At 35.8% G+C, this 19,712-nt stretch overlaps 2 protein-coding genes across 2 annotated transcripts; both read right to left on the bottom strand.

The window, feature by feature from the left end:
- Positions 1 to 920: 920 nt before the first annotated feature.
- Positions 921 to 11,170, bottom strand: LRRC66 (leucine rich repeat containing 66). Its single transcript, XM_085322908.1, has 4 exons — positions 10,263 to 11,170; positions 7,718 to 7,887; positions 5,278 to 5,608; positions 921 to 3,821 (listed from the first exon to the last, which is right to left on the bottom strand). Exons 1-4 carry the CDS (start codon positions 10,759 to 10,761, stop codon positions 1,102 to 1,104), a joined length of 3,720 nt encoding a protein of 1,239 aa, XP_085179034.1. The 5' UTR covers positions 10,762 to 11,170; the 3' UTR covers positions 921 to 1,101.
- Positions 11,171 to 11,263: 93 nt separating this feature from the next.
- Positions 11,264 to 19,066, bottom strand: SGCB (sarcoglycan beta). The gene is made up of 6 exons (XM_085322907.1): positions 18,559 to 19,066; positions 17,764 to 17,973; positions 16,661 to 16,846; positions 16,358 to 16,549; positions 14,948 to 15,079; positions 11,264 to 14,097 (listed from the first exon to the last, which is right to left on the bottom strand). The coding sequence occupies exons 1-6, from the start codon at positions 18,583 to 18,585 to the stop codon at positions 13,894 to 13,896; spliced, it is 951 nt and encodes a 316-aa protein (XP_085179033.1). The 5' UTR covers positions 18,586 to 19,066; the 3' UTR covers positions 11,264 to 13,893.
- Between the last annotated feature and the right edge of the window lie 646 nt (positions 19,067 to 19,712).

Below are 19,712 nucleotides of genomic sequence, written 5' to 3'. Positions count from 1 at the left end.
GAGTGGAAAGTGAGTGTTTGATAACTTCAGGTTATTCTGTTTTCAGTCATCTGTTAGGTGCAGCAGTCTCTCCTCCCAGTTCTTTGTGCTAAAGCTCAGGGTGGATTTTACAGTATTGTTCTCTGCTTCATAAAAAAGAATGGGGTTTGCAAATGGGTCTAGATAGAAACTGATGTAGTTCAATTACAATCAGTGTGTTTTAATTTTTTTAACTTCTTTCAAAAAGGGACTAGTACCAGTGAAGCCAGCTTTCCTTTTCCACTTTTGTGATTGACTTTGGGATCCAAGGAGGTAGGAGGTCTGGAGAATTATAGCACTTGTAATATCTTTCTTATTCTTTCCTGCTCTGTCACACTCTGCCTTTAAAACTGTTACAGACTCATGTTTACCTGTCTTCACAAGATAGTGGGAATTCAGAAGCTTCTAATCCACAAATATGGCTCAAAATGCAGAAGTCATACATACTATTTGACTGTATAGGAGTGAATCCCATAAGAAAAACAAGATGATAGTGATAATGTAATAAGAATATAGCAGCGTTGCATTTATTTTAGACAAAAATAAAATGGTGTATATCAGAGACAATTTCCAAGGCAAATAATAACATCAGCACTGACAAGAAAGTAAATATATAAAATTTAAAAATTACTGCAAGATTTATTACAATTACAGGTAGTTTACTCATTTTGAGTATCTTTGTGTTTTGTTTTTTTTATTTTTTCCAAGTACTATTCTAAATACAAACCCATGGTTTCTGGCTTACATATACACAAATGTTTGTGTAGGCCTGAATTACCCTTTGGCTTTATGGTACCTATGTGTTTCTAAATTAGATGAATCCAGACTTTAGAGCATAGCATGCAGCTACATTCACCTGATTGTTTAGCCTAACTTGTTCTTTTGAACAACTCATTCCATAACTTGTTCTTCTGAAGCTAAAGGCAGATTATTGTACTGAGGGGGTGAGGGGAAATAAAATCGGTGTTTAGGAGTTACCAGGAGCCAGAGAACTTCATTTTTAAGACAGAGTCATTTTTTCACCTCCTGTATGACATCATCTCTGTGGGAGTCCCAAGTGTTGTGGTTTTACATTTTTATACCTCATTTATTGCAGTTTGTTCTCCTGCTTTGCAAAACATTAGCAAATCCATCAAATGCTCTTTTCTTCTTAACAAAAAAGTGACCCTGAGCTAAATTGGTTGTATTTTTTTGATCAAGTTTTTCACCTGAATTTTGGAGATAGACAGCTGTTGTAGAATTACTTTCCAATTCTGTCAAAGTAGTGTAATCCTCTGTCTCGCTGGAACTGGTCTTTCTGGAGATTGTATTTCCTATAGTCTTTCGTGGGAATGACCATAAACTGTATTGTGTGCTTTCATTAAAGAAGCTGTGTGTGTGTCGTGAGCAATATGCATTTTCTTCACTCTGATCCAGATGGGAATAATCTTCTATGTTGAAGACTGACTCTGTTTTCCCAGAACAGTTAAGAGGATGCAAATTTGCCCTAACATTGCAAGACTGCATTTCTTCGGGCAGGCGACAATTGATGCTATCTTGCGTTTCTGTATCCTCATAAAATTCTCTTTTATTAAAGCCTTTTTGCATTTTCTCTGCACAAATCTTAGGCATTTTTACTTGCTTCCCCTGTGGTAATGAGTCGTCTTTCTCAGAAATAACCATTGCACATCTTTCAGTTGTGCTTTGAGGCTGAGACTGAAGAGATGATTCATTGATGGCTATGTTGGAACATGGTAGTGACGTTTCTCCAATGATTTGATTCAAACCAAAATCGATGGGAGCAAATGTAAAGTGATTGTACGCAGATGTATTTGTGTTTCTTCTTAATGTAATATCCCCTTCGCTGCTGTTCTCTTCAGAGGAACTCCTCTCTGTGTGCTCTTCTGCACTGATCTCTGCATTTTCTTTTTGTTCAGTGGGACTGAATCTCTGAAAATGCTGGGGTTGAGTGGAAAAATAATAGAGCTGCAAGTCTGCCTCTTTGGAAGGAGTGTTCTCTGTATGTGATGCATATGTGGGAGAATGTTTTGATGAAGCCAACATTTTATCATTAAATTTTGTATTTTGCTTGCAGAGGGGGTCGGAAATAGAGTTTTGAATTGTCGACTCTGTATTGGTAAAACACTTAAACGTTTCAGGAACTTCTTGACTTGTAAAAGTGGTTGTGTCAGAATCTGACACAGTTACACGATCATCACCGCATGTGTTAGTGTAAGGTAGTTCTGTTTCAGACATGGTAGTATCTGATGCATAATTAACAGTGGTTTCAAAATAGGCATTGGTCATGTTTTCATCTTTTCCAGTATGCTGAAGTTCAGCAGCAAGGCTTGGAGGCTCTGGCACTGCTGAGAACTTACCAGTTCCATTGTTTGTATCTGCTTTTTCTAGTGACGATTGACAGCCTTGGAGATTGTCGCTAGGTTGTCCCAGTTCAAAATCTGCTAAAGAACTACAGTCGCTCAATGTAAATGAAGTCCCTTCATCTGAAGAGCTATCACCAAATACATCTGCTAAATCATCTTTTTCATTAGTACCTTCTGGTTTATAGTATTCCGTAAGAGAATTTTCTTTTGTTAGGTAGGTGTTTAAATTCTCATTATTTATATCTTTCTGGCAGCTATTCGGTAAAATAAAATCTGCATCACTGATTTTATTTATTTTACTGTTTACACCAAGCTCTTCATCACAGTTTTGTGTTCTGGGCACAAATAGTGTAGCTCTTAAGGGTTTGTGGGGTTCGTTACGTGAGATCATGTCTTTCCGTTCAGGAGAATCTGGTGTAGCCTCTGTAATCTCAGACTGCAGCAGATCAGATTTGTTAGTTATCTTACTGTTCCCAGAGTTTTGCACATTTGTATGCATCTGTATTCCAGAAAATGGAAAGCCACTCTCTCCTGTGTAAGGTAAATCTAAACCTGAAGATTCAGTGTGAATTGAGTAAGAGTCAGCGTTCAGTCTGCTGGGTATGGGAGGGAAATTGCTCTTCCCTGAGTCTTCATTATTTGCGTAATTTAAATCTTCATGTAATGAAATGTCATTATTTGTTAATTTTCTTGGTGTTATTTCATTGCTGTTTTTGCAGTCCATCCTTACAGAAGATTGTCCAGTCTGATCAACCTCTGTATAAATCTCGGCGATATTAGTTGCTTTGCTATTTGAAAACACTGATTCTTGCTTAGGTTTGATCTCATTACTGATTTGCTTCTGGTACTTTTCCTCAGTATTTGGTGCACATACATTACTATAAATGACATTTTCATACAACCTAGAAGTTTCTGTAGGAAAAATACATGTGTTTTTAAAAGGATTTTCATTACAGATGGACAAATTATTCTGTGTATTTGTAGGTATGCTTGCAGAACACTCTCTGCCCAGAGTTTCATTTGAAAAAGCTTGATTAGAATAAATGTGTTCTGAAGTTGAATTCTTGTTTCTGCGCATGAGTCTCCACAAGGTCACAAGGTAGGGTCTGGCAAAAGCACCCAGACAAAAAGCACAAACAAATGTAATGAACACGGAGAGGCAGACAGCCAATGCAAAGTCTTGCTCAGTTTTTCCTTGTCTAAAAACGGTGTTAGTATCCCGGGTTTTTCTAGCCAAAGAAGTTGAAAGCTTTTCCTTTACCTCTATATTGTAGATGAGAAATTTCTTCCTTATTGTATTAAAAGTACACACATAAAATCCTTCAACAGTTCTGTCAGCATTGTGTATTACTAAATTATTCATTTTATCCAGTGTCATGTGAGGAAGACTAATATCTTTTGAAATTCTGCCGGTAGGTGTCCACCAAGAGACCTCATTACCTGAAATAAAAGAAAACATGAATTAAGTTTGCCTTAAAAGTAGAAAATGCTAGGATTGAAGGGTCAGTTTATTTCTATAGATATTCTATGACCATCTCTGATTAAGATGTAACATTTTATTCTTATGATCCATGTTTTCTTTTTATCCATCTATAATCATTAAATACTGGGCCAAATGTCTATTAAATCACTTTGTTCTTCTCCACACTTAAAATGCAGCACATACAGTGTCTTACTACCAATATTTATAAGAAAATTAGCATGGGTAGGAGGGGAAATCACTGGAATTTATGTAATTCCAGTACATAAAGATGTTCTGGGTCATASTGGGAATACGTGCTAATCTACTTCATGCAAGATCTGTACTCAGAGCCACCCCTTTTTCAGCATGGTGGCTACATGGAGCTATTAGGTAAAAATTTAATCCATAGTTAACTATCAGTGTTTCGGCAACTGTGATTTTTTTTTTCATGTGGTTACTGCTTTGACTGGAACAAAAATGTTTGAAAACCAAGGGTATTTGTACCTACCTAYTGATTATTCCAGACTTCAGCTACTGCAGGGAATAGCTGCTTGTTGGCTTTGGGGAGTATGTTTCAAGATTGTGTGTACGTGTTTGCTTTTGTATCTGCTTGGGTTTACAGTTCATTTTTGGTACAATCTAATGTGTTGTTTTTAATCCCATGATCACATTTTTCTCCATGACTTTCCTTGAAAATAGATAAAGCAGGTGGTGTATTTGATCAACCCAAGGTACTTTCGTTTGGGGATAAAGCACTCCAAATGGAAAGGCTTATCACCTCTGAGTGCTCTTAGTCTGTTGGAGTGAAACTGCTTTGGCTTATGGCACAAGATAAATGCACCTCCTTTAAGTTCTGTCTTCGTTTTTCTTCTACACGGAGAAAACCTTAGCTTTGTAGAACTTGTCATTGGCACTTCAAGTATTCCCTATTAATTGCATATGCTGAATTTGTTTGCTGAGTGAACTGTGCTGCAGTCTTCAGTGGCTGTACTTCTGTAGGAGAAATATAGCTCCTTTCTCTTTCACATGCAAATAGTTTTTCATCTCGTTTTGCTATAACTAAGCACTAGAAACACTATTGCATCCCTTCTCATCTTTCTGTGTGTCCCAATATGACTACCCCATAGCTATTAATCACAATAGTAAGAAATAAAGCCTAGTTGTCTCTTGTGTCCAAGCATTAATTGATTTATAACATACTTATTTAAACTTYGTTGTGTATATTTATATATTAGTATAATTTACTAGTTGGATGCAAGATAGGAGATTAAGATGTTTTGGGGAAAACTGACTTTCCAGTATTCTAATTGACATACTTTCTAAGCAAATAATATGCCTGTTAGATTGTTTCTCAGTTCTTTTTTGAACAAATTTCTTTTATCATTCTGCATGCATTTGGATTTTAGCAGTGTATGAACAGTCTGTTTTACGTACCCATTTTGTTATCCAAGTCACAGTTCAGCACAGATGTCTTTCCTTTTGGGATTACAGTTGTTTTAAATGAAACACTGTCACTGCAGTGTAAATGGAAGCTTGAAAGAGGCAGGAGAGGTTTCCGTAAATTGTTAGCAAATTTATTGCATGAAATATTCCACTTTTTCCTCATTGAGTCAAAAAGAATATGAATTAAATGTTTGAAAGCATTTAGTCTGCAGCTACGTATCCAGGGATTAGTTGATGAATCCACTCCAAGTTGAAATATGTTCGAATTGATTAATACCTGTGGTGGAAGGGTGGTCAGAGCATTTCCACGGAGATCCACAACCTATTTGGAAATAATTCATTCAAAATTAATTCATTCAGAATCAGTTTATCAAGTCTTGGAATAGAATCTGAACTGGTGTATTGTCAACAATAACTTTTTTTAGTATAGCAAGCATTTCTAAAGAAATGGGAACAATATAACTTTAGAATTTCAAGTATATTATTCTAAGCTTTTTGATTTAGATGAAAAAAAGGATTGAATTATATTTAGCTCTCTTTCATTGTAGAATACTCTTATCTGTATGACTGGGACTGTCACATGGTTCTCATCATGACTGTCTATTAAATTTTGCCCTTGGGTGCAGAAATGATGCAAAAGGCTTTCTGTCATGAAAACACCATATGCTTTGTCATGGCTCTGTGGTCTCCTTAGAAACGGCCTCTACAGCCATATCTCCTCTGAAACTCCTCTGGAATTTTTTCTCAACTCAACTGYGCTGAAGTTGATTGGTAAGGATATATGGTATCATTTTAGGGTTTTGGGTTTCTTGGAGGGAATGGAAGAGGGATGTGTGCGCATATGCAGAAGGAATGGAGGATTAAAAGGATGTGCACATGTGTGGGAAAGGAGAATGCCACAGAAGTATGGTCCTTTCCCTTTGTGAACCTCCCTGCAGATAGGAAATTATCTATAATACTGTCCTGATGGCACTTTCTTTTTCGAAGTCTTACTGTTAGAAGACCACTGAGATTTTGATTTAATCTGTGTGGCGTAGGGACGTGATAATGCTTTTCTGTGCACACAAAAATAATTTTTAAAAAAAYTGTAAAATCAGAACAATCTATCTCAGTAGTATCTTATTCCCTTTAGTAGGCATCAGAGGTAGATAATGCTTTAATACTTTGTGGCAAAATGAAATGATACATGTATGTGTGTATATATATTTATATATACATGTACATACACTGGGTCAACTAAATACCAATTTATGCTTGGAGTAAGTGTGAGAGATGGGTAGCTAAAATCTGGTGTGTACTTGGTTAAGAGTACTTAAATGTATTTCTGTATTTCTTTTCTGCTCGAGTCCCTCTTTCAACTCGCAGAAAACTAATAGACTATCCTAGATAACTTCTGTACCAGCCTTCACCTATTCCTGTATGTATCCTATTTTTCTTTCTGTATAGAAGATATTAACAAGTCTGTACTGCACAGTGTAGTGTAGGGATATGGAGGTGGTTGAGTAACAATAATAGTTTGGCTGCTGTAGCACCAGCAACACCTTTTGGAGTGTATCTGTCTTGCCAGAAAGCAGTTTGCAGGGTAGATGCATCTGTTCACAAAACCCAGAAGGAAAAGTAAAACTGATGTGCATGTATTAAATTGTAGAAAATGAGTTGTTGGGCCATTAAGATGGATGGATAAATGAATGAATGTTGGGACCTTTGCTAAAATAGTTATCCGGCACAAGGTAAAGTTACTGATTAAAAATTAAGTTCTGTCCTGTAATGGATCCATAGCCAATAACGATTGATTTTTTTTTCTCCTTCTCCTTTCCCCCCACAGATGAATAATCCAAATTTAAAATTGACTAGGTCCTACCTTGCTCCAACACATTGGCCTAAAGCACAGTATATCCGTGTATATGGTATAGTGTGCTTGCTACTTCATAGCTGTTGATATCTGGCCATAGTCTGACTTTTGCCATTTAAAGCTTTCCTTGCTTTTTAAATAAATCTGTTTATATAATCTGTTTGTAAAATCTGTTTACAAGCTTTTCATGTCACAGATGTGCTCCAGTAAGTTTAAATGAACATAAATCAGTGTTGTGAATCAGAGAGATGATGCTAAAAGGATGCCTTTAAAAATCAGACTGCTTTAAAATATTTACAAGAAAAATAAATCGCATATTGTTCTGTCCTCCAGCTGTGAATTGAAGTTCATGCCATTGATATTTTTTTTATTTTAAGGATGTATTTTGTATAGTTAAGAGTGTGTATGTCTATATATTAAATACACAAAAAATGGTTATTTTCAGCATTAGCTTTAATTTTTATAATTGTATGCTAATATAATAAAGACTAATATAATCTTTTCTGAATAGTTAAACATTAGTATCATGAACAAGAATTAATACAAAACACACAAACCAGTATTACAACTGTTTCTAACCTGTAATTTGTGGAGATCCTTGAAGGCGTCTGGATGAATTTTAGTGACCTTGTTGTCTTGTAAGTAGATATTCTTCAGTTGTGAGCAGTTTTGAAAATCATTCAGATCAATTTGTAATATGTCATTGGATGACAAATGAACGGTTTGTAAAGACTGCAGCATTCCTAGTCCTAAAACRTAAAACATTTTTGTTTTTCTTATTCTTGTTTTTCTAAACGTGTCCAGCAGCTTTTTAAAACTCCTTGTGACAACATTCCTTCGATTACTGTCTGTTGCAGCTAGCTACTGCAGGCTTTGATTTATCACGTCTTTTCTATTCARTGGTGTTACCCGTTTTAGAAGTTGTATGGCATCAACAGCAGGCACCTTAATATATTTACAAATCAATGATTTTTTTTTTTTTGAATTCAGACATCCATAAAAGCAGTAACATGGCCATGATCTCTGTACTTTGAGCACATCTCTTTGGAGAATTAGAGATGGGAAGGGAGGAGTGTGAAAAAGGGCAGAATATACCCTGTTTTTTGAATCATAGTATGTTGATAGTAAATGAAAGGGAGAGATGCAAAAAGTGACAAAATGTCTCCTATTCATTGCTATCTTCAAGTTAATGTACATTTTTCATATATAGAATTATTTGACCCATAGTCATGGGATGTAAAGCTGACTGAAAACTAAAACTTAGTTTGTGTTGATTATGGTTGCATGCCTGATATTAAGCATATCAGCTTATTCACCAGCGTTTCCTAGTTATGATAGCATCTGTCTTGTGTATGTGGCTGTTTTAAAAACTAAGGATGCCTCATTTTTCTGAGACACTCTGCAAGGAGCCTTTATAACTCCAACCTGCAAATTCTGAATGGAAGGCTGCACCTGCATGTTCAGCATCAGCACAGTTTTGTAACAGACGTCACTTGTGGGTGATTTTTTTTTGATCATAGGGCATTATTTAGAAGCTACTAATTCTGCTTAAAAATTTTGCACTTGGTGTCATCAAGTTTACAGGAAATCTTGAATGCCAGCTTGCTCCTCCTCTTTGCTGAGTAACTATCTCTGAGCTTATTGCAAAAGGCTGACAGAATAATTTGCTCCTCCTGTACATCTAGAGGAAGGTACTATGAAAGGCATTCAGAAGTTCTGGCAGTTCCATCATTTCTTCCTTGCATATTTATGAAGATTTGCAGCTTGCCTGCTTGAAGCTACGTTTGTGCCAAAAGTGTACACTAGTATGGCACTGACTGTGGCCCTATCTATCTTGAACGTTGAGAGAAGGGTTTCTTTATAGTCAAACTACTTCAGAATTTAAGCTTGAGCTTCTTACAACGTCTCCCATACCAGAGCTTAATAAACAGAAGGTCAATGAAGTATTTGGGGGAATGAAAATAAAGTTCTGAACACACATTTAAATGAATATGGGATTTAAATACAATTTAGGTGTATCATAGCATGATGTGTAGCAATTTGATTTTTAACATCTAGAAGTTATTGGAATCTCTTAAAGTGTAGTCTTTCTAACCCAGTATGGCATTCTGTAATAATAGTACATTGTTATTTATAGCAAAAAATCAAAATCTCATCAATGTATTTTATAGTATAAGCTATTTCTATACTTTCCCCAAGGAAACTTTTTAGATACTTACATATACACTTAGCAAAATAATGAAGCAAACGTTTACTGCATGCCAGAGAATTTGGTATCAAAAGAGGGGAATGATAGACCTAAATCCTGTGCAATTTCAGGATTATTCTCTTTGATGACATTATGAGATATGCCATTTCCCTCCCCCAGTATTTTTGAAGTTCAAGCCTAAAGAATATGATGGTATCAGAGATCAGTAAAATTTAACAAATGAATATGTAGGGTTGAGTTGCTTTTGCTTTATTTAAGCACTTTTTGAACAAAGTGAATTGTCTGTTTCTGAGGGCACAGGCTGTTGTAAAGGGTATGCTTAGCATACTTCAGTGACTAGCAAATACTTTCTAGAAGTTTACTGAAGACTTAATTCACTGTCATTAATAGAATTTGTCACTTTGGGTGTTCTCTCTTGAAAGTGTTAATGAAGAGATGGCAGTGAATACAGTAATTTTTCTGAATTGAACAGAATGTTTTCCTGACTTATAAACTTGCTCCCATTTCAGTATTTAACAGAGTATTGACTTTCTTCTGAATAGTATGAAATCCCTTATCCGTCATTTTCTTGATGTTAAGGCTCACAATAGAGACTTGGAGGCTGATGTTTTAATTCCAAACATTTTTACTTCCCTTTCTATAAAACAAGGAAAAAATACTCCTTTGCCTCTCAGATAAATTTGGTAACATTTGACTGGCACTAAGGCATTGTAATTACAAAGACTGTATAAACAAACCCAAGCCCAAAGAACCCATTTGCTCTGGTCTCTGTATTTGCACTCAGGTGGAACTTTCCCTCACCTTAAACGTAACTAAATTAGATGGTTGTATTCTAAAGTCAGTAAGTTAATGTTAGGTATTATTTCATACATCTTCTCTCTTGGGTGATGTACTTAAAGGTTTTGAAATACTTACCTCTAGGAATTGTATTAAGATTGTTTCTTTCAACTGATAATACTTTCAAAGCAGGCAAGAGATGATAGGCTTCTCTGTACTCTTCAGACATGTGTGCAGCTCTAGGTATTTCCAGTGTGAGGGTGTAGAGAGCATTACCATTGAGGTTTAGAGTTTCTAAGGCTGATAAATTTCTAAAAGTAGTAAAGGAGAGTTCAGAAATCAGGTTGTTACTGAGATTCAAGTGTTTCAGCATCCATTCTTCATTTCTGCCATTGGTGCACAGGAATGTTTTAATGTTGTTGTAACTTAAATCAGCTGTTATCACTGTTTGTGATACATCTTCCGGAATAGCAGATATTCCAGTAAATGAACAATTCACTAAGAACTTCCCATCCCGCCGACATTCTGAATGATGATGATAAATATCAGAAAGAATCTGGTGCGACTTGGTTTCCATCGATCCAGAAAGGTTRCAGGAAAGGAGCACAGCTATGACACTCAAGTGAAGGCTATCCATAATATCTATGTGTAAAATGTAAAATTATCGTAAGTTCAGCATAACTACAATCAAATAGAAAGCAGAAATACTTTTAAGATTAAAAAAACAAACAAAAAACCAACCACACAAACCATTGCCAGTGTTCTACCTTAAACATACAGTTTTGGAGTCTTAGGTTTTTTCCAAAAAGCATTTTTGAAAGAAAAGAAAGAAATTGGTAACCCTTCCCCCACCTTCCACCTCTCCCAAAACAATCCAGACCTTTTCTTACTTTTCCTGTCCTTAACTCGAGAAACACAGCTTCTCAGGAACTCAAGAACTAAAAAGAGTGGAGACTTTTGAACTAACTTCTGGTATCATACGCTATTATCACTGAGCAAAGTCCACCAGTTATAATGTATGACAAACAGATGTGGAATGGTTTTTCATACTTTCAGTTAATAACTAGCTTCATTGTCAATAGCACAACAATGTATTTTAATGAGACTACATTCTTGCAAGTAACACTTCTAAACCACAGTTGTGTCTTAGAATTTATTGTTCCATTTCAAAACAAAGGTGAGAAATCAAATTGTCTTTTACTTACTGAAACATCCACCACCTTTACAGATGCAGATAATTCTTCACATACAAGTTGTTTTAAAGTACCCAGTGCTGTATTTTTTAAAGGCATGTAGTCTGGTCTTTAAATACATCTAGACTCTCAAGTGCATCCGCAAGATTGAAATAARTTTCACACAGTATTTTTAACAAGTACAGAAAAATGTATGTTAGGCAATTAAAAGATAAACCACAAAAAATGCACACCACAAGGCATGTAAAGCACCAACATTTCTCAAACTCTGTAGTGAAAGCAACAAAATACATTAACAGTACATAAATAATGGCCAACAAATTGATAATTTATATTCATTGCTATCTGTAAAATTGTTTTTCTCAGTTTTGACTGAAAATCTACACTTCAAAAAACAATTATCCAAATCATAATTTAAAAGTAGCTTTGTGACAATTTTTTCAGCATGTAGTATTTTAAAAAGAATTCTGATAGTTACAGGTAAAGAATCTAGTATTACCACATAGAAATAACAGTGTTAACCAGCCAAGAGCTATAGTGTGTTCTTTATATGTAGTCTATTTATCAAGGCAGTATTTGTTATTTACCAAGATCTATTTCAGCTTTGAGGGTTCTGCTGATACTACTATTAGTAAGAGAACAAAAGTTCTAACACTGTCATGGTTTGTTTCTACCACTTAATTGTAACAAATATCAATTAGKGCACCATTTAGAGCAGCAAAAAGATGTATGCATGCATGCTTTCAGCAAAATCTCTGACACAATTAATAAATACTAACTGTAGTAAAACTATAAATGTAGTGTGCAAAATGTTAGCATTTTTCCATAATCTCTACTGTGAGCAATTAAGTGACTTTTCTTATATTTTATTCCATTTTTGTTCAAAATAACCCTGACCTGAAACTGAGAATCAAAACTTCTGCTGTGCCTTTATGCAATTTTACTGACATATTTCCCTTATGTGACCCCTCTGACCTGCCAATTCCCCTCTCTAAAATCACTTCCACCCATTTAGAGCCTACTGACTTCTAGTCAAAGGCAGGAATCAAAACCTTAGATAGGAAGTTCTTTGCAGCAGGGACTGACTTGTCCTTGGTGGATTTCTCTGTGCTTTGYGAGCTATAAAACAAAACTAGATTGTTATTTGTCTTCCCGTAACAAATGAAAAATTCAATTCTGAAGTTAATATGTAACATTTGTACAACTTTCAGGAAGCATAGTGTGTGCTTATCTGGAAAAACTTGTCAAGTGCTTATCAAGTCACCTTTGTGGCCTCCATTAAGGTTACTTGATGCTACTGCATAAAAAATATTTTAAAAAACAAATGCGAAGAAGGGGAGAATCTTAAAATGAGCTGGTCTTTTAGTACAAAACACCTTCTCTCTCCAAAGTATCTATAAGGCTATAACAGTTTCTGTAAGGTCTCAGTTCATCATACATAAAGTTTCACTGTTGACATGTTCAGATAGACATGTGTTTACCATACTGTCGTGGGATCCAATACCATCACATTTAGAATTGCAGACTTACAATTTGGTAAATTCAGAATTTAATTCTGAGGTTCTCAGTAATGCATTAGTACTGATATTCATGGAAAAAAGATCTAATCTCAAACACTGCTTCTTATAGCCATGCCATGCTTCAGATTACCAGGTGTTAAGTAATAAATTAATATATTGTTCACATTAAAGCACCCAGGAAAATACTTTTCTTTTGGACTGAGCAAATTTTCAGTAAATATTAAAAAATGTACTTTTAATATAAACACATTTTATAAATACTTCACATAAATCAAGCAAATGTATACTACCTAAACTGCACAGATATACTGGAGCTCAAGAAACACTTCAGTAATTATAACTTCTATTATTACCAGCTAGAATATTTCAAAATTAAAAATTATATTTCCATACTCTACATTACTTTGCAAATATTATTGATATTAATCTTTCTTTTTTTAACTCCATGAGACTATGTGGCAGAAGTAATGCAGTATTTAAAAGTGAATCTGCCATTGCCTGTCTTTTAGTACACATATGACAGACCACTTATTTGGAGAGAAATCTTTATATCATCAATATGATATTATCATTAATATCAACATTTGGCAAGAGAGTGAGTAGAAGAAACAGAAGTTTGCCACTTATATTAGACCAATCTGCTTCGAACAGCACATTGACATTCCTGCTGAAGTGCTTCAAACTGCAGTTTTATTCTTGGCAATCTTCAAGGTCTTGGGAGGCAGGACAAAAACCTACTTTAGGGACAACTGAAGGCAGTCCATATCATTTCCACGATCACRTTACCTTTAAATATATTGTATTAGTCCCAATTCAGGAAGGTACTTCAGTATGCATGTAAATTGAAACATGTTACAGCACCTTACTAAATCAGAGCCATTATAAGGACAAATATGATGATGAAACAATACTGCTGAACATAACCTGTGTTTAAAAATACTATATAATCAGTGTTAATATAAACTGCTGTAAAAACARTAATGCTTGAAGGCATGCAATTGCTTCATACAAACAAATGTAAACACAGAAGAGAACTCTCCTGGTAGTGCTTTGTGTTTAGTGTGTGGCTCCACATGGATTGACAGAAGTCTGACACCCCATGTTATAACCTGTCACTTGAACCTTGAACAGTGTTCCATCTGCGCACATGCAGAGCTTGAAACGCAGCCAGTTACCATTATTAAACTGTTCCCCATAAGAAGAACTTGGCAATCGCGACGGGCTGACCATCACTGTTCCATTTAGGATAATGCTGTTTTCCTATTAAGAGAGAGGAAAAAAAATTAAAAGTACAACTTTTTATGTAACTACAGCAGYCTGTTTTTGAAAAGAACAAGTTTAATCAATAAATCACATTATTAGGATGGCTGTAGAACTCAGTAACATTTTAAAAAATGTATAGGGAAATTTTCATTTTTAAATTAAATGTGAGTAATGTCCACCAATTCCTCAATTATAACCAGGAAAGTACTTTGCTATTCCAGTGATAGGTTGCTATTGAGAGAGACAGTAGTAGGCTGACACATAGTTCTTCACTTTATTGACCTATTAGCCAACACAGTAAATCTAAAAATCCATACATGAAATGGAAATCAAGGTTTGCACTTATATTCCCAGATGCATGTATCTTTATTTCCTCCCTTCCCCTTTAACATTTTTCCTCATTTTATGTCCTCTACAGTCTTAACCTMAAAAAAAGCTTAAATAAATGCTGGTGAATCTTGCTGTGACAGCTCATGAAGGTACTGCTCCTGACTGTACACTCTGCTCCTCTGTCAAAAGCGGCTGTTTGCAATAAAGCTTCCAGAAGGGGATATGTATTTCCTTTGGTGTCTATTTCAGTGCAGAGGCCCAYAGTTTAGCTTTAATTGCTTTATGGGTTTGTAGCATCTTACAGGAATAAATCATTGTCACCTGACAACTGTCGAAACATTCGTTAAAAGCAAGATAATAATTCACCTTTTTAAAGTCCTACCAAATACACCAACTGCAACTAAACTTTTATGCATGACTATTCAATATAAAATTTGAATCCATACAAAACTACAAGAGTTTACTCTCTGCCTGTATTTGAAACTAAGCTCCTTAAATGCTGATCTGAAATACTTACTGCTTTAAGTTCCATGTTACCTCCCATGCGAAACTCAATGGTCTTGCCTGTAATGAAAACTCCTTCATTTCCACGGACAATAGCACGTCCATCAACCTTTATGTTTAGATCACTCGTTGCATTGCTGGTAATCTAAAAACATAAAAAACCAAAAAGAATATTACAGAACAAYAAAAAAAGTGCCAGCTGGGTTTGAGCAACTTAAAAATATTGTTAAATAATTTAATAAAAAGTATCAGTGTATTTTGCACCGTCCTCCCACTATGCCCGTAAAACCTCCACCTATTTGCTACTTTCTGTGCTTACATATAGAAACAAGGATTACCTAAGTATGGAAATATGTAAAATAGCTTATTGCTTGCATAACATTTGATTGCAATAAAAATATAAACAATTTACATGGAAGAGTRATATGGGATATATAACACTGGTAGCAAATACAACATTCCTGTAAACAGTGATCATGTAAACTTGTTTTTCTGTATTCATTTAATTTGGTCTTCTATTTAAAGTTATAGTTGTTATTTTTGACTCTGAAGCATACTAGTTAACTGTTAGCCTGCAGAGGAAACATAAAAAATAACAAGCTAAGTKCTCTTTTTTGTTTGTCCTTAATAGAATTGGTCACTGCTTCCCCAAGATACACTTGACCCCCTGTAAATCCACTGACACTACTAATATTATACAGTAGAACTATGATTGTATTCTATCTGTAAGCTTTTATTATGAATGATGATCTTAGTCTAAGATCAATATCTTTAATGCATGCATTAAAATGCATCAAACAAATATTTATTATGCATTAACTATGCATATATTGCATAAATATACAAATAATATGCATTAAATAAATTAAAATATTTACTCTTTTTAGTCTTTTTATAAGAACATATTTAACCTGGAAGCCTTAAGCTAATAGAACTTCTATAATGTTATTACTGTCCTCTACATTTTCAATCAGACGTCTAAAAATCTGAYTGTAATAAAATTTATCACTGATGAAAAGAAAATGATACCTGAAATTCTGGTAGTTATGTTTGTAAGTAATTAGGAACAGAAAGCTTTTTAGATATACTCTATTTTTTGAAACAGTTATCTGTGCACGGACACATAAATGCTTAAAAAAAAAACACATATAGGCTTTCTAATCCTGATAATGGAGATAATATGATATTCTAGATRTTACACTCATTTAATAATACCAGTTCTAATTTATACTGTACTTTTAAAGGTGACTTAGGTTTTAAAAGCTGCATTTTTAGCTATATTAATCAAATTTCTAAACCAGCTTGAAAGATCAGATTACAATGCAGAATTTATTTAATTATTCTGCAATAAAGGAAATTCTGTAATTTTTGCAAAGAGTGAGTGATAGTTTAAAAAAAAAAGAGAAGAGAAAAAAGGGCATACCCTCTCTGTAGAAGCCTTTTGTACATTCAAGATTTTAACTCCATTTGGCAGGTGAAACTCATGAGTTTCATAGTCTGTGCTGAACAAGGTGTTCTGTGTCCGTGGATCAACAAATTCCATGCCAATGTCACTGGTGATAGAAGTTTTGTCCTTCTCCACACTAAGCTTTGTTGTTCCTTGCTGAAATACAATCTTCAGAAACAAATTCTTAGGTTAATGATGTTTCAAAGGTAATGTTTATTCATAATGTGAGCATCATTCCATAGTGTGGCTCATAAAGTTTCAGTTCATGACATAACTTACAGGCTGATTATTTCCAGTAATCACCAAATCTTCATTACGTCTGCCTCCTACWGTGCTTTTATATAATGGATGTATAACGCCCATGTCAGACACTTGCTTAAACCTCAGTAAGCCACTCTCATGGAACTCCATACTGTCACAGCCATTGGGACCAATTCGAATTACAGCCCAGATAACAAGTGTAATCTGAAAGATAAACAGGTGTTTTTAAAGCTTACTTGATCATTCAGGTCTTCCTGTGCAGAATACTGTACTAACAGATTTTATGTTTGAAATAATTATTAATGCTAGTGTTTAAATGAGTTGTATGGGTAAATTTACTTTAGTATGTTTAATTTCTACTAGAAACATCAGCATACACTTGATTTTAAAATGCATTTTGCATTACTTTTTACACTCATCTGAAATGACAATTTGTATATACACATATACACATACATACATACGTTTGAAATTAAATCATGCCCACATTTAAATCTTTTTCCTGCTTAAGGGTAACCATGGTATCATGAGCTAAACAGTTCCGCAGAACAAAATATTGCAACTCAGTATATACTTACTTACCCTTGAACTACAAGGAAGTACCTTCTGATGTGGATGTCTAGTTATGAAAAATGATTCATTATTTTTCAGTGTCCAAGCAATAAAAAGGTGGTTTAGTGAATACTAGTAATAAGCAAGAGGAGAGGTTTAAAGTACAGTAGCTGATTAATTTTTAACAATCGTGTAGTTCAGTTATTGTATGTACAGTGTTCCTGCCTGACCAATTATCCTGAATGCATTTGTACTGCACAAATAACACTTCACACACTTGCTGTAAAGTTTTGAGAATAGTTAGAGACTTTCATAGTTCCTACTCTTGTATTGGATAACAGGCAGGTTCCATGCTGGGACCATGATACTGAAATAGCGATGTCTAAACTGGTAACCATTTTCCTGTCTAATCTTGATAATGAAAGAGCAAAAGGGAGAGAAGAAAAATGAGAAATCTATAGTACATTTTAAGTGCTTTGCAGCCACAGTGGAGTAAATTTTCTCTCTCTAATAAACAATCAAAATGAAATACATCCCAATATTGCTTACAGCCTATTAAATATACTCACAATCAAATTGATGACAGCCAAAATGAAAAGAAGAACGATCACACAAATGGCCAAGTTGCCTTTCCTGCCACGTAAGCCTGTCTTATGGAGACGGTCTTCATCAATTGGAATGTATCCCGCTTTAAAGTTACTGTTGTGCTCCTTATTAACATTCCTGCGTTCTACAGCCTTCTCACGCATAGACTTCTTCACAGGGCCRTTAGAACTTTGCTGTAATTCAGAACATGGATTAGCTGTTACAAGGCATGTAATTCACCAAAACCATATATATATTTATTTATGCAGAAAGAAAAAAAAAGTCAAGAATGTGAACTCATTTATGGAACATACAAGATACTATATTTGATACTATATTTCAATCTGCCACTCAATACTATCTGTTCATTGAACATGCATAAATGCAATCTATGTGCAATCAATGCTAAGACTATTACTAATATTAGAATCCAGGTATTTTCAGACAATTTATAAATGTTTTATGTGTCATTTTTAYGGCATCAGCTATGAATTATTAGTGAGACTACTGCAGTTAAAGAAAAGGGATTCAGCTGTAAAAGAACTTCAAGTTTTTACCTCCGGGGAGGTGATACAGGACACAATACTGCAGGTCACTTACCACTATACAAGATTTTAATTCCCTCTACACTAGTGCAGTGAGTTCATCCAAAAATTTCAGGAGTGTGGTGAGTGAGGAGTAYGAGCTATTAAGTTACTTTGATAGCATGCAGTTTAAAGTTAACTTTTATTACTTGCATGCAGCATTAAGAAAAGGAAAAATATTATAAGGCCTCAAACCTGCCATGGAGGGAAGCTGGCCAGCATAGCTTTACTTTACTGTCTTGAAGTGATCAGATTGCAAAGTATATCCTGTCAATTTGACAAGCTCACATGCGGAAGAAACTCTCACAGATAGTCATGGGGAGATAAATTAGATGCATTTTCATAACTTTGAACAAAATTTTGTTCCACCTTTCTTGAATGTAGTCATTTGCTATTTTAGGACCCAGTTCTTCAAGTAAGGGATTGATCTTTTTGATGGTATTAGATTTGCTCATCTGAGTGAATACTGAAGCTGCACCTTAAGCTTGCTATACTSTGTGTGTGTGTGTATATGCTAATTTAAAGGGTAAAAATGTCTTCTGCTTTTCTTATTATTGTAAAAGGAGCTGATGTCCAGAAAGAGGCTTCCTTGGTGACATTCTGGAAACCACTGTTACCTATAAAAACTCAGAATTAGGCAGGGAAACAGTCTGAGAAAAGAGGTTAGGACTCCGTGAAAAAGAAAGGTGGAAATCTTGCACAACAGAATAGTATTTTTTTTTTTGTCCCAAAGACCCTGTGTTCTTGAAAGAATTTGATAGCGAGACAAAATTCAGTTTTTCACCCGGTAAGGCAGGGCAAGAGAAGACGGTACCAGCGCTGAGGGAACGTCGGCGGCACGGCTACTGCTAGACCGAGTGGTACTGCTGTGACGCCCGCGCCGAGCTGTGGGTTTTCTCCCGGGGCACCGGGGACGCAGCTGGGCGAGCCTCCCTCAGGAACCTACCCGCTAGGTCCGCAGGCAGCGCACGCTCTCCGTTTATAACCGCTCCCTAGGAGGCAGGGCAAGAGCGGAAAGCCCAGCCCTTGCACAGCTCCCTCCTCTTTTCCAGCGGCAGCAAACCTCGTGTGGGCGGAGCGGGCGCTCCTCTGCCGCTCTCCGAAGTGTGGGAACTCGGACGCAGGCCTGGAGCTGAACTTGAGCTTAGCTCCTGTTTACTATACGCTGTCACTGAGCTACCCCGCAGGATGCCTCACGCGCGATGTCTATTTATACGAACCCGCTGGCTGGCGGCTCGCCGAGCCACCGCTGGGCCGCCCCGATCCGCTCACGCAGGGCAGCTGCAGCGCGCCGCGGAGGCGCCGCCACTCTCCACGAAGCACCTCACGGCTCTGGAGACGGCCAACGC

Source organism: Rhea americana, unplaced genomic scaffold (genome assembly GCF_003343005.1).
Source record: "Rhea americana isolate MKP2758 unplaced genomic scaffold, rheAme1 scaffold_8, whole genome shotgun sequence".
Taxonomy (NCBI): Eukaryota; Metazoa; Chordata; class Aves; order Rheiformes; family Rheidae; genus Rhea; species Rhea americana.
This window is presented reverse-complemented; position numbering and strand designations above follow the sequence as displayed.